General features: G+C 46.1%; 1 protein-coding gene and 1 non-coding gene across 2 annotated transcripts; one reads left to right on the top strand and one right to left on the bottom strand.

Moving 5' to 3' along the window:
- The first annotated feature begins 5,374 nt into the window (after positions 1-5,374).
- LOC109253667 (uncharacterized) lies at positions 5,375-8,459 on the top strand. Its single transcript, XM_019426838.2, has 4 exons — positions 5,375-5,699; positions 5,784-5,844; positions 5,953-6,185; positions 6,556-8,459. Exon 4 carries the CDS (start codon positions 6,614-6,616, stop codon positions 8,192-8,194), a length of 1,581 nt encoding a protein of 526 aa, XP_019282383.2. The 5' UTR covers positions 5,375-5,699; positions 5,784-5,844; positions 5,953-6,185; positions 6,556-6,613; the 3' UTR covers positions 8,195-8,459.
- Positions 8,460-10,723: 2,264 nt separating this feature from the next.
- Positions 10,724-10,808, bottom strand: TRNAL-UAG (transfer RNA leucine (anticodon UAG)). Its single transcript has one exon. It is a non-coding gene; the product is annotated as a tRNA-Leu (tRNA).
- Positions 10,809-12,664: the final 1,856 nt, after the last annotated feature.

Below are 12,664 nucleotides of genomic sequence, written 5' to 3'. Positions count from 1 at the left end.
GACATAACATAATTTCAATAGTATCTTTACCCCAAATACACACTCTTAATTTAATGAGGATAGAACAACAGACATTTTTGGAAATAACTAACCAGCATTTTTCAAATATGTCCATGTCATAAAACACAAATTAAGACTACAAACTATTATAGATCAGAAATTAACAAAACATGACAACTAAATTCGATGTATAATCTTGTTTTGGGTTCTGAACTGGGAAAAATAGCTACAAAGGACAATATTCATAAAAATGATAAATTTGAATATGTACTATAGATTATAGTATTGTATCAATTTTAAATTTCTTGATTTAAATAAATGTACTGCAATTATATAAGAGAATGTCCTTATTCTTAGAAAATATACACTGAAGTATTTAGGGATAAAAGGGCATGATATCTCCAATCTTGGTCCCAAATCGTTCAGGAAAAAAATACACACGCGCGCTGCCGCGCGCACGCGCGCACACACACACAGGCAGAATGATAAAATAAATGAAGTAAATTGGGTAAAATATAAGCAATTGTAAGCTTGAATCAATATCAAAACAAAATTTACCAAAAATCAGATAGATACTACTATTACCCTATACTATAGATGAAGAAAATGAGGATCAGAAAGCTGAATCTGGATTCAAACCCAGAGTTGCTAATTCCAAAGTCCATGCTCTTAACTATCAGGGTATATGGGGGTTCTTGGGTGGCTCAGTCGGTTGGGCGTCCGACTTTAGCTCAGGTCATGATCTCATGGTTCATGGTTTGGAGCCCCGTGTCCCTTTGGAAATGCTATCTAAGGTCAGTTTGTTAGTCACATACTTAAGATTTCACCTTGATTTTTCACCTATATTCCTCATATCTCAATGTTACTCTCAGAATGACTACTTTGAAGGGAATGCATGAAGTATGTCATATGTTTTCGAAGTTGTCACATGACTTTATAGATATCTTTATTGGATCTTTTCCAGCCTTTTAAATACATCAAGAACATTAGTTGCTTTAAAAGCTGATGTGGTTTGCAAATATCTTCTCCCATTCTGTAGGCTGCCTTTTGGTTTTGTTGCTTGTTTCCTTCACTGTGCAGAAGCTTTTTATCTTTATTTTATAATGTTTATTTTTGAGAGAGAGAAAAAGAAGAGGGACAGAGAGGGGGGAACAGAGGATCCACAGCAGGCTCTGTGCTCACAGCAGAGAGACCGATTCTGGGCTCGAACTCAGGAACAGTGAGATCATGACCTGAGCTGAAGTCCGACGCTTAACTGACTGAGCCACCCAGGCTCCCCGGAAGCTTTTTATCTTGATGAATTCCCAATAGTTCATGATGATCACTGGGTGTTGTATGTAAGTGACGAATCACTGAATTCTACTCATGAAACCAATATTACCCTGTATGCTAACCAACTAAAACTTTTTTAAAAGGCTGATGTGGAGTGACAAGATAATGTGATGTGGAAAGAATAGTTTTTTTGATTGATGGTTCTGGGACAATGGAGTATCCACATGCAAAAAAATGAAGTTGGATCTGTTACCTCATACATATACAACAATCCACTCAAAATGGATCAGAGACCTAAATGTAAGAGCTAAGACTATAAAACTCTTAGAAGAAAACAGGGAAAAAAATCTTCTTGGCCTTGGATTAGTCAATTAGTCCTTAGAACAGCCAACGTGCAAACAGAAGTTAGACAACGGGGACTTCATCAAAGCTAAAAAATATTTATGCTTCAAAAGACAATGTTAAAAAAGTGAAAGCACAACCCACAGAATGGAAGAAAAATATTTTCAAGCCACATATCTAATAAATGACTTAGATCCAGAATACAAAACAAACACTTACAACTCAATAACAAAAAGACAAATAACCCAATTTAACAACTGGCAAAGGGTTTGAGTAGACATTTCTCTTAAGAAATTATGGAGGGGCGCCTGGGTGGCTCAGTCGGTTGAGTGTCCGACTTCGGCTCAGGTCACGATCTCGCGGTCCGTGAGTTCGAGCCCCGCGTCGGGCTCTGGGCTGATGGCTCAGAGCCTGGAGCCTGCTTCCGATTCTGTGTCTTCCTCTCTCTCTCTGCCCCTCCCCCGTTCATGCTCTGTCTCTCTCTGTCTCAAAAATAAATTAAAAAAAAAAGTTAAAAAAATTAAAAAAAAAAAGAAATTATGGAAATGGCCCATAAACACATGAAAAGAGGCTTAACACCATTAGTCATCAGGGAAATGCAAATCAAATCCACAGTGAGATACCACTTTACACCCACAAAGATGGCATTAATCAGAAAGACAGTAACAATTATGGGGAAAGCTACGGAGAAGGTGGAATCCTTGTGCACTGCTGGTGGGAATGTAAAATGATGGCTCCCCTGTAGAAAACTGTCTGGCAGTTAGTCAAATGGCTAAGCATGAAATTACTACATAATCGAGTGATTCCACTCCTAAGTATATACCCAAGAGAACTGGAAACATAAGCCTGCCCCAAAACCTGCACATGAATGTTTGTAGCATCATTATTCATAAGAGCCAAGAGGTGCAATAACCCAAATATCTGTCCACTGATGAATGGATAAGCAAAATCTGATATCTCCATATCATGTATTAATTGGCCACAAAAGAGAGTGGAGTACTGATGGATGCTACAACATGGATGAACCTTAGAAACAGTATGATGTGTGAAGGAAGCCATATATAAAGGGCCACACATGATATGATTGCATGTGATTATATAATTCCATTTATAGGAAATGTCCAGGATAGGCAAGTCTATAAAAACAGGGAAGAGATTAGTGGTTGCCAGAGGTGGAAGGGAGAGGACACGTTAAAGAATGATTGCTAGCAGACATGGGATTTTTTGGGGGGTGATGAAAATGTTCTGGTGTTAGGTTTCAGTGATCAAATCCACAACTCTGTCAATATAGAAAAAAACCACTTGACAGGGTGGATTTTATGGTATGTGAATTATATCTCAATAGAGCTCTTTTTTTTTTTTTAAGTAGGCTCCAGGCCCAGCATGGAGCCCAACACGAGGCCTGAACTCAAGACTCTGAGATCAAGACCTGGATTGAGGTCAAGAGTCAGACGCCCAACTGATTGAGCCACCCAAGTGCCCCTAATAAAACTATTTTTTTTTTTGAGAAAGGGAGGGTGCAAGTGAGTAAGCTCAGAGAGAGAGAGAGAGGGGCAGAGACAGAGAGGGAAAGAGAGAGAAGTGGGGCTCACCTGAAGCGGGGCTCTTGCTCACCCAAAGCAGGGCTTGAACTCACAAACCACACGAGATTATGACCTGAGCTGAAGTCAGATGCTTAACCAAATGAGCCATCCAGGTCCCCCAATAAAACTATTTTTTTAAAAAGGAAACATCTAAGCTCCTACTCAGAAATTGCTTTAGGCTTTTTACACTTCCCCATGCCTCACTACTCACCTTCCCTGTCCTCTCAGCCATGTCTGATTATGTATTTGCATTCTAACTTTCCAGCTTCCCCATTGACTTTGAAGAGCCCCAGGATTTGGACATTCCACCCACAATTGTTTCAGCGATGGACACATAACACATGTCGGCACAATTAGTACCAACAAGACCCAATTTAGGGACTCCCAATGCTCTACCAGGGAGGGGATGCCGCTGTTGGATTAGGCATTGTGAGACAGAAGGTATCAGGGGTTTCCGGTAAGGTTCTGAAAATGGAAACCAACCCCCAAGGAAGTATCTCTAATGGCTCCCGATAAAATAATTGACACTCTGTGTTAAGCCATGCATGCAGTTGGCTCTACCTCTAACATTTAAGCTTATAGTGAATTACAAATGACCTGTTTTGCGTAAGCCTGTGTGGGTCTTTTCATTTACTTATTTTTGGTCACTTGTAATGAAAGAATCCTAAATGATATCAAAGGAGGGATAGGTTCCAGCCTATCAAAGGAGGGACACCAGACATTTCCATGACCCATGTAATGTGGACTCTCATGAAATATGCAAATGAAACGGGCATCCAACAGTTGTCCCTCTTTATCTGAAAAGCTGGAAAGAAAGTGGTACCATGCAGCAGGATGGTACGGGAATCAAGAGTTGCTATCCAAAAGCCAGAGAGGTTTATTGCCAACAAAGGGGGCAAAGAACGTGAAGGTCTCAATAACCTGGAGAAAGGATAAATAATTAGGTTGGTTTTGGATAAACTAGCAGAATCCCCACATGAGAAACTGCATTCGCTCTCTACGAGAGCCAGCCAAAAGAACACCTATAAATATGTGAGTAGAGGCTTGGAAACAAGCAGAAACTCAAATGAAGGTCGTCACCTCAGAGAACCCAGAATGAAATGTGACTGTAACTAAGGAACATGACGTCCAAGTATATAGTCTGCTGCACTCAGCCCCTGCTTGGCACATAGCAGTGTCGTTAAATGTGTGTTGAGTTAGAGTGGATCTGTATGAACACAAGGGTCCACACACCAGAGGGACATCTAAGGAGTCTCAAATAGGCAGTCATCATCCACATGAAGTCCAGGGGACAGGACATCTCACATAGATAGAAACATAATTAGGAACATGCATATGGATATGGTTAGAGACAATAGGGAATGAGACCGACATCCACCACTGGACTACAGACCTACTCACAGTGCGGGGACCTGACCTTGGACTCTTCTGCGTTGAACAAGGTAAATTTCACCTACTGTGGCCTCTTGGCAGCCAGCCAGCTGGCTTTCATCTAGCGATAACCTCTGCATTTGTCATGAGCTAAGCTAGCTTTAGCACCGCAGCTATGTTAACCTATGTACCAAGTGGTGAAAAAGCTAACCATTGCATCAGGGAAGATGTTTAAAAGGCAGAAACCGTGCTAGCTAGTCAGTGCATGCGATTTTCTGCTCTGTGATTCCTCTTCCTACAGTCTTACATTGGGAGCCATTGAAAGACGATTAGGTGAGACTATCACCCATGCAGAAAGAGTTCTAGGCCCCTTGTGGCCCCCTAGAGTAGGTCCAGAGGGCCCTTCCCCCACCTCCACTGGGCACACCGCATTCACAGAGACACTGCTGCGTCTCCTGTTCTAGATAAAAACACGTCCCAGATAAAAACAAAACAAAAACAAGCTTTCCATTTGTAAACCTACTTGGTCAATGCCAGGGCTTGCTTTGCTGTTTTGTGTGGTTACACTTTCTTATCAAAGGAAAACACAGGGGCTCCATTGAGCTCTGTGTGTTCGTCATAACTACAGAAAGGGAGTTTGATCCCTCCTTCATTTATTTTATTATTATTTTTTTTGATAAAAAGGCCAACAAAAAAAGTTTGCTCGGAGAGAAAGGATATTATGTAAATAATTAGCCCATTCCAAGATTCTGTTGCACATATATATAGCGCAGTAGAGAGCTGAAGGAAAGGAGGAGAATTTGCAAGACGACGGGACAGTTTATGAATCTGAGAAACAAGCATTGTCTCTGGAGTCCTGCTTATCTAGAATTTGTGAAGAATAGGTTGGAATGAGGCCTTCAGCCCAGATCTGGATGTTCACCCTACGAAGAACCAGAAACCAGTAAAGGAAGCCTAAATGCTAATGCCATGCTGAGCTGAACAGAATCTCTTCACCCATTTATGAAGAGGCTGTGTTACCAAGTTGTGTAGACACTCAGGGTCTTTGGCACGTGCACCAATTCTTCTACATGGGACCAAAAAGAGAAAGCTTGAGAAGAAACTCTGACAAAGTGTTTCTAGGATAGTCAGGTAAGAGTCTGCTCAGACAGGCCCCTCTGCGGGAACCTGGGCAGGCTGACTTTGTTGATGCTTTTTTCTCCTCTGATTTTATAGGCTCAGCCACTGCTTTCTCACCTATGGTTTGGTCTCCCAAGACTGTCTGAGGCATCAAAAGGTAACCATGCTGAAGTCTATACCTGACCATTAACCCATGTCTCTGTACCTCTTTCTTGGGTGCAAATGGGAATGTTCCTGAAAATATCTTCCGTTGTTGTTTCTCCAGTGTTGTCCTCTGCTTTCAAAGAAGACAGTGCTGATGTTGAAGGCTGGTAAAGACCAAAAGTTGTGTCATCCATCAGCATTTTGAGGGCATCCAGAGTTGCTGGTAGATATACCACACAAGCAGTCATAGATCTGGCCCTGCATTGATGAGCCAGCCTCCAATGAGAACAGCTGTCTGACACCTTCAACTAGTCCACAGCCTCCCCAACCTGCTGTGTTCCGAAATCGTTTCAGGTATCCCTGGGGCCTAGTGTTGCTTTCAGCCCTCAGAAATGATGCTTGATACCCTCCTTCAAGAAGGGGCTTGTTGAGGGGCGCCTGGGTGGCTCAGTCAGTTAAACGTCCTACTCTTGATTTGGTTCAGCTCATGATCTCACGGTTCATGCGTTCGACCTCTGCATCGGGCTGTGTGCTGACAGTGCGGAGCCCGCTTGGGATTCTCTCTCTCTCCCTCTCTGTCCTTCCCTTTCACTCAATCTCTGTCTCTCAAAAATAAGTAAGTAAACATTTTTAAAAAGAAGAAGAAGAAGAAGAAGGGGCTTTTTGCTAGCCTTGACTAAACTCACATTTGCCTCTTGGGTTACTTCTGCTCTCTCTGCTCCAGGATAACGCTTTACCTGACCCGGTAACAGAAGCACAGAAAAATCAGAGGGGGCAGAAACATGGAAAAAGACATTCTAACTTACATGGAGCCTCCGATGACCCAGGCATGCGACACGGACCCGGCCACGGTGGCAGCACCTGCAAGAGCCCCGCCTGGGCTTCAGACTCCGCTTGAAGGTGCTGTGTCTGCCGCAAGTAGTGGGGTACATGTGGGACAGGAAAGCATGGAGCCAGGAGAGTACGATGAGGTGGAAAAAATGTCTGTTCTTAGTTTGGGGCCGAGCGCTGAGGCTGATGCCCCACACGCAGGTGAGGTTCCGGGTCACGCTGCGTTGCAGGGGACCAGCAGCCAGGGCAACACAGGGAAGAAAACCAGCCGGAAAAGGAGGAATAGAAAGGAAAACAAGGTTGTATATCTCCCCTGGCCTCTGACGCTACAGACCCGGGCGTCTTCTGCAGCCCCAGTTCTGGGCCAGACTCGTGTCACAGGGGCTCTGCCGATTGCTGATACTGGAGTCGGCGCGGTGTATGAAAACAGGGAGGAAAGGGAGTGGGATGACAAGGAGAAGGTACCCATTGCCACCTGGCCTGAGAAGGCACATGCTGGTGCCCCACTGCCAGCAGAAAGTACAGCTCAGGCCTCTCTTGAGGAGGCGTCAGTGGCAGCCAATGAGGAGATAAAAGGAGACCAGACAGGCAGCCATAAAGGGAGAAATAAAAAGAACAAAAAGGTCATGGCCAGTCCTTGGCCTCTGACAGTACAGGCTTGGGTGTCGTTCACAGGCCCAGGCCAGATGCAGATGGCTACAGCAGGGGCATCGTCATTTGCTAGTGATGGTGTCAACGCGGGGCCTAAAAGCAAGGGTCAGAAGGGTGAGGCAAATAAAACGTCAGCCGGCACTCCGTACCAGAGTGCACAGGACGGTGCCCCCGGCTCGGCTGAGGGTCTGGGGCAGGCCTCGTGGGAGGGCGCGTCCCCCCCTGCTGACAGCCCAGAAAATGAGGAGAAGAGAACCGCCTATAAAAGAAGGAATAGAAAGGAGAGAAGCGTCTCGGCTGGTCCTTGGCCTCTGACAGTACAAGCCTGGGTATCATTTGCAACAGCAGACCAGGTGCAGACTCGACCCCAGGGCGAGTCTTCTGTTGCAAGTATGGGGGTTAATGTGGGGCCAAGGAACTGGCCCCAAACAGAGTATAGTGAGGAGGGAGCACAGGCCGCTCTTCCTTGGCCTGAGAGGGTCCAGGCTGGTGCCCCCTTCCCGGCAACAGCCCCGGGACAGGTTTTACTGCAGGGGCATCCTTCCCAAGACCTACATTCCAAGGTGAGACAAATGTGTTGGAGACCCCAAGGGAGAGAGGGGGAACTGGTTCCGAGCAATCCAGAACAAGTTCGGGAACCCTGTCAGGGGTGTAGAAGAACCGAGAGACACCTGAGGGACCAGGACTTCTGGGAATGCACGGTGATGAATTTTGCTAGGCAGGTGGATTGTTGCTATTGTGGGGAGCTCTGCTCACAACAGCGGATGGAGGCTTTGACCCTGACCAAAGCCCACACCCACATCAGCACTTCAGTGATGGGACCAGAGAAGGAGAGGGCTAAATCTCAGGCAGTCTGGATGGAGAAATGGGGAGGTTTTTAAGACGCAGAGGAGAAAAGAAAGAGACCTAAAGAGTATTTTGGGTCCTGGAAGTGCCACCGTCTGTATCTGTTGGGAAGGAGGTGTTTAAATGCCACTCTGAATAGGGGGCGCCTGGGTGGCTCAGTCTGTTAAACGTCCAACTCTTGATTTTGGTTCAAGTCCTGATCCCTCCGTTCATGGGATCAAGCCCCGCTTCAGGCTCTGCTTGGGATTCTTTCTCTCTCTGCCCCTCTGCTCACTCCCACTCTCTCTCTCTCATAAATGAATGAATGAATGAATGAATGAATGAATGAATAAATAAATAAATATTTAAATGCTACTTTGAGGAAAGGGAGGCTCAGTACCCAATTGGCAAATTTCCCTGTTACATGGTAACATCACCAAGTACTCTCTGCAAGGGTGATTTTTCTCCAAAAATAAGTTTTGGGTTTGTGGAGAATTGGCGCATACATGTAACACTTAAGAAAAGCAAAAATGCTTTTTTCCCTGTGTTCTTTCCCCTAACATTTTCAGCATTGTTGAGAAAGGTGAGTTACCTATAGCTGATAAGCCGTATTAGAGTTTTAGAGTGTCAACCAGTGATAGAACGTGTATTGGATCCTGAGCATACCTCTCTTGACTGGAAAGTGTTATTGTGTATATTGCATATTAGATTGTAAACTGACTTGATGATTGCATTTTGCTCTAAGACTGGCCAATTTACACTTGCTCAGAGCACAGGCTCTAGAGCCACAATGCCTGCGATCTAAGCCCAGCTTGGGACTCACTCTTCTCTTCTGGGCCCCAATCTATCACCTGGGGGTAATAATAGCACCTGCCTCATATATTGTGTGATTAAATGAGTTAATACATATGAAGCATGTAGACTAGTACGTGGCATATAATAAGCCCTCAGACACTAACACCTATCATTGCTTTTAACTTTCAACAGTAAATATCATGGAAGGGTCTAGCACCGTGGTACTATGTGCATTAAAAGTTACGCAAATGGCAGTGCCTACGTGAGGCAGGAGACGATGCCTCCGTTTACAATTATGGTAACAAAGATTCTTCAAGCCAAGGGGAAAGACGCTACTCAAGGGGGAAAAGCAGGCAATAAAATGGTAGCTATCGTTCTGAGGTGCACGATCTCAACCATGTCAGGACAAGGTAGCACAATAAAGGCTGGGGGAGAATACGTTCCTGTGCTAATATCCCTTACTGCTGGATGGGGGGATCGTGCCCGGCTGATGCGTTTCTGCTTCCTAGTTCTCTTGTGTAACGTCCAAATGTCTGCGTCACCGTGGCATCAGCAGACAATCAGCATTCATCAAGGAGGGTGACAAGGACAAGGACGGGGAGCCCTCCCGCCAGTGGACTTGTTGGAAGGAGTCGCCCAACGTGGAGGGTGCTCAGGGGACGGGACCCTCCCCAGGGAGGACTCCCCAGCCTGCAGCTGCGGAAAGAGAGGTCCAGGCACCTTTGGCTGGCGCTGGACAGGACGCACACAGCTCTGCCCACCGGCAAGGAAGGGAGGGACTTCCCTTGCCTGATTTTGCTCTGACTCAGTGGTTGCTCCCACCTGCCACCTGTGTTGAAATCTTCCCTGGAAGCTTGGCTGGACAAGGAGGCTGGGCATACTCTGAGATTAAAAAGTAAACTTTTGGGGCGCCTGGGTGGCTCGGTCGGTTAAGCGTCTGACTTCGGCTCAGGTCATGATCTCACAGTCCGTGAGTTCGAGCCCCGCGTCGGGCTCTGTGTTGACAGCTCAGAGCCTGGAGCCTGTTTCAGATTCTGTGTCTCCCTCTCTCTCTGCTCCTCCCCTGTTCATGCTCTGTCTCTCTCTGTCTCAAAAATAAATAAACGTTAAAAAAAAAATTTAAAAAGTAAACTTTTGTATTGGCCTTTCGTATGGCGTGGCTTTGGGGGCGATTTAGTTAAAATGGTGTCCTGATGCGTGCCCTGGCAACACTGAAGGGGTAGATATTCGTGGGGGGCTCTGATAGGGTCCACGTGCCCCCTTTTATGTGTCCTGGATGCTCTAGCAGGGCCTTTGGGCTCTTTTGGAGAAGCGTCTTTGTGAAGGGGCAGGAGGTACTTTTCTGATGCCCACTCCTCTTCTTCCCCAGTGGGGTTCACATGCCCCTGGTTCAGCGCAGGCCTGGTGTGTTCACAGGAGAAGAACACAGGCCGGAAGCCAGGCAAATCACATAGTCAACTGCTAGGACGTGCTCAAGGAGTTCCCCTACTTTGAACATCCCTCTTTCTCACCCCAACCCCAGTACAGTTTCAGAATGAGGAGGGCTTTTGAGGAGACCTGGTGTATAGTCTGACTTTGGGGTAAATGTTCTGCTCTGCAGGAACACTGATTAGAGGTCAAGGTCAAGGATCCTCATCAGTTACCACTGGAATGGGTATAATGGAGTTTTTTTTTAATTTTTTTTTAAATTTACATTTATTTATTTTTGATAGAGAGAGGCAGAGCACAAGCAGGGGAAGGGCAGAGATAGAAGGAGACACAGAATCCAAAGCACCGAGCTGTCAGCACAGAGCCTGACGTGGGGCTTGAACCCACAAACCACGAGATCATGACCTGAGCCTAAGTCAGACGCTTAACCGACTGAGCCACCCAGGCACCCCTGGAGTTTTTTTTTAAGTTCATTTATTTATTTTGAGAGACACAGAGACAGTGTGACTAGGGAAGAGGCAGAGAGAGAGGGAGACAGAGAATCCCAACCAGGCTCTGCACTGCCAGCGCAGAGCCCAATGCAGGGCTTGAACCCATGAATCATGAGATCATGACCTGAGCTGAAACCAAGAGTCAGGCACTTAACCGACTGAGCCACCCAGGTGTCCCAACAATGGAGTTTTGGGCACGATGAAGGAAGACATTCAGCTTTTGAGTCCCTTTGGCAAACTCATTCTGTCCTTTCCCTGGAGCCACACAGGAGCAGAGGGAAGGATCAGAACTGAGCTACCTACCCAGGTCAATGCAAATATCTGCCCAGGAAATCATGCAAATACCTCCAGAGCAGGCCTTGCAGGAAGCAGTCTGAAGGCATATGCAAAGCCCAAAGTACACAGCTTGCTCCCAGAAGTCCCAAACTGTCCCGTCTGTTTTCCCTTCACCCTGCCATGCGGAAGCCCCAAACTATGCTTCCGACCCCCAAGGCCACAAAGGCAAAACACAAGCTGTCCTTTCACAGAGGGGAGCCTTAAAAAGTACAACAGGAAGCAAACGGCTGTCTCCCATCTCCATGTTACATTTTCTGCAAGGTTAACAATCCCTGCGCTGTTTCTGTCCTACTCCTTAATGACCCAAGTGGTTCAGCTATTAAGTGATAAATCCTCTGTGTATTCATGGCTGGCTGGTTCAGTTCTGTAGCCCAAACTGAAACAATCAAGATAATTGAGCTACCTCAGAAGACTTAAGGAAGCCAGCTGCTGTGCAAGATGGAAAACAAATTCAAGCGGCAGTAGGAGCCCCATCCCCAAGAAAGGCTGAAGCAACACACCGAATGGGATACAGGGCATAGACTGCATAAAAGGGCAAGTGGAGGATGAAATGGGGAAAAGAGTTACTAGTTCCTTCTGGTCACCTTCCCACTCCACTTTTGCTTTGCATCCAGGCGGCCAGCTGAAGCCAGCTGGTGGGATTTACTCCCAGTGGCTCCTCCAAGGTCCCAGTCAGCTGGGAGGATGGGCTAGCCACCTATCAATAGAGAGGATCTAGAAGGATGCCCTCCAGCTCCTGTCTCTTCACCTCCTGCCCACCCAACCAACATCCGCTTTCTGAAAAGAAATGTGGAGGGGCAGAGAAATGTCCCTTCCTTCCCTTCTAGGTTGTTTGACTGGTCTAATAATGAAATTGACTTAAGACGGATTAACTGGAGAAAACCAAATTTAATTGTGTGTGTATGGGAGCCCTAAAATATCCTGAGCTGAGGAAAGGGGTAGAGGTCTGGGGATACCAAGGGGAGGAAGGCCACTCACAGGAAGGCAAGAGGGGATGTTTCAAAATGGAGTTTGCCCTGGTGGGAGAAATAAGTCCACTGACCCAATCAAAGGAGGGACATGGAGACTTGGAGCACAGTGAAGTGAGGCTTTAATCAATATTCTTGCAAGAGCAGGTGTCTGATGGACAGGCACACTCATGGCAGTTACAGCAGGCAATTTATCTCCTAGCATGAAGTCCCTCCCCTGATTCCTCATTGGCTGAGTACCACAGAGGTTACAGCCTTACCCGGAAGTCGTCTATACCCATGTAAGGCAAAAAGTAGTCTGATTGGAACAAATGTACATTCCCTGAAGTGATGCAGAAACTTTCGGTCCCTCCTTTCTTCTTCGGCACATGCTGCTTGCAAATCCCGGGAGAATAAGCCTGCAAAACGAAGAGGGGAAGAAGAACCAGGAAGTGAAGTGTCCAAGGGTTTGGGACTCCATTATGGGGGGAGGGTTCATATATATTTCCAATAGGTTGTAAACCTACTG

This window comes from Panthera pardus, unplaced genomic scaffold (assembly GCF_024362965.1).
Source record: "Panthera pardus isolate Hobbes unplaced genomic scaffold, ASM2436296v1 HiC_scaffold_27, whole genome shotgun sequence".
Classification (NCBI taxonomy): domain Eukaryota; kingdom Metazoa; phylum Chordata; class Mammalia; order Carnivora; family Felidae; genus Panthera; species Panthera pardus.
This window is presented reverse-complemented; position numbering and strand designations above follow the sequence as displayed.

Excerpts from the sequence above, each read along its gene's own strand:
- LOC109253667 (XM_019426838.2), top strand. The coding sequence starts at position 6,614 with ATGGAAAAAGACATTCTAACTTACATGGAGCCTCCGATGACCCAGGCA.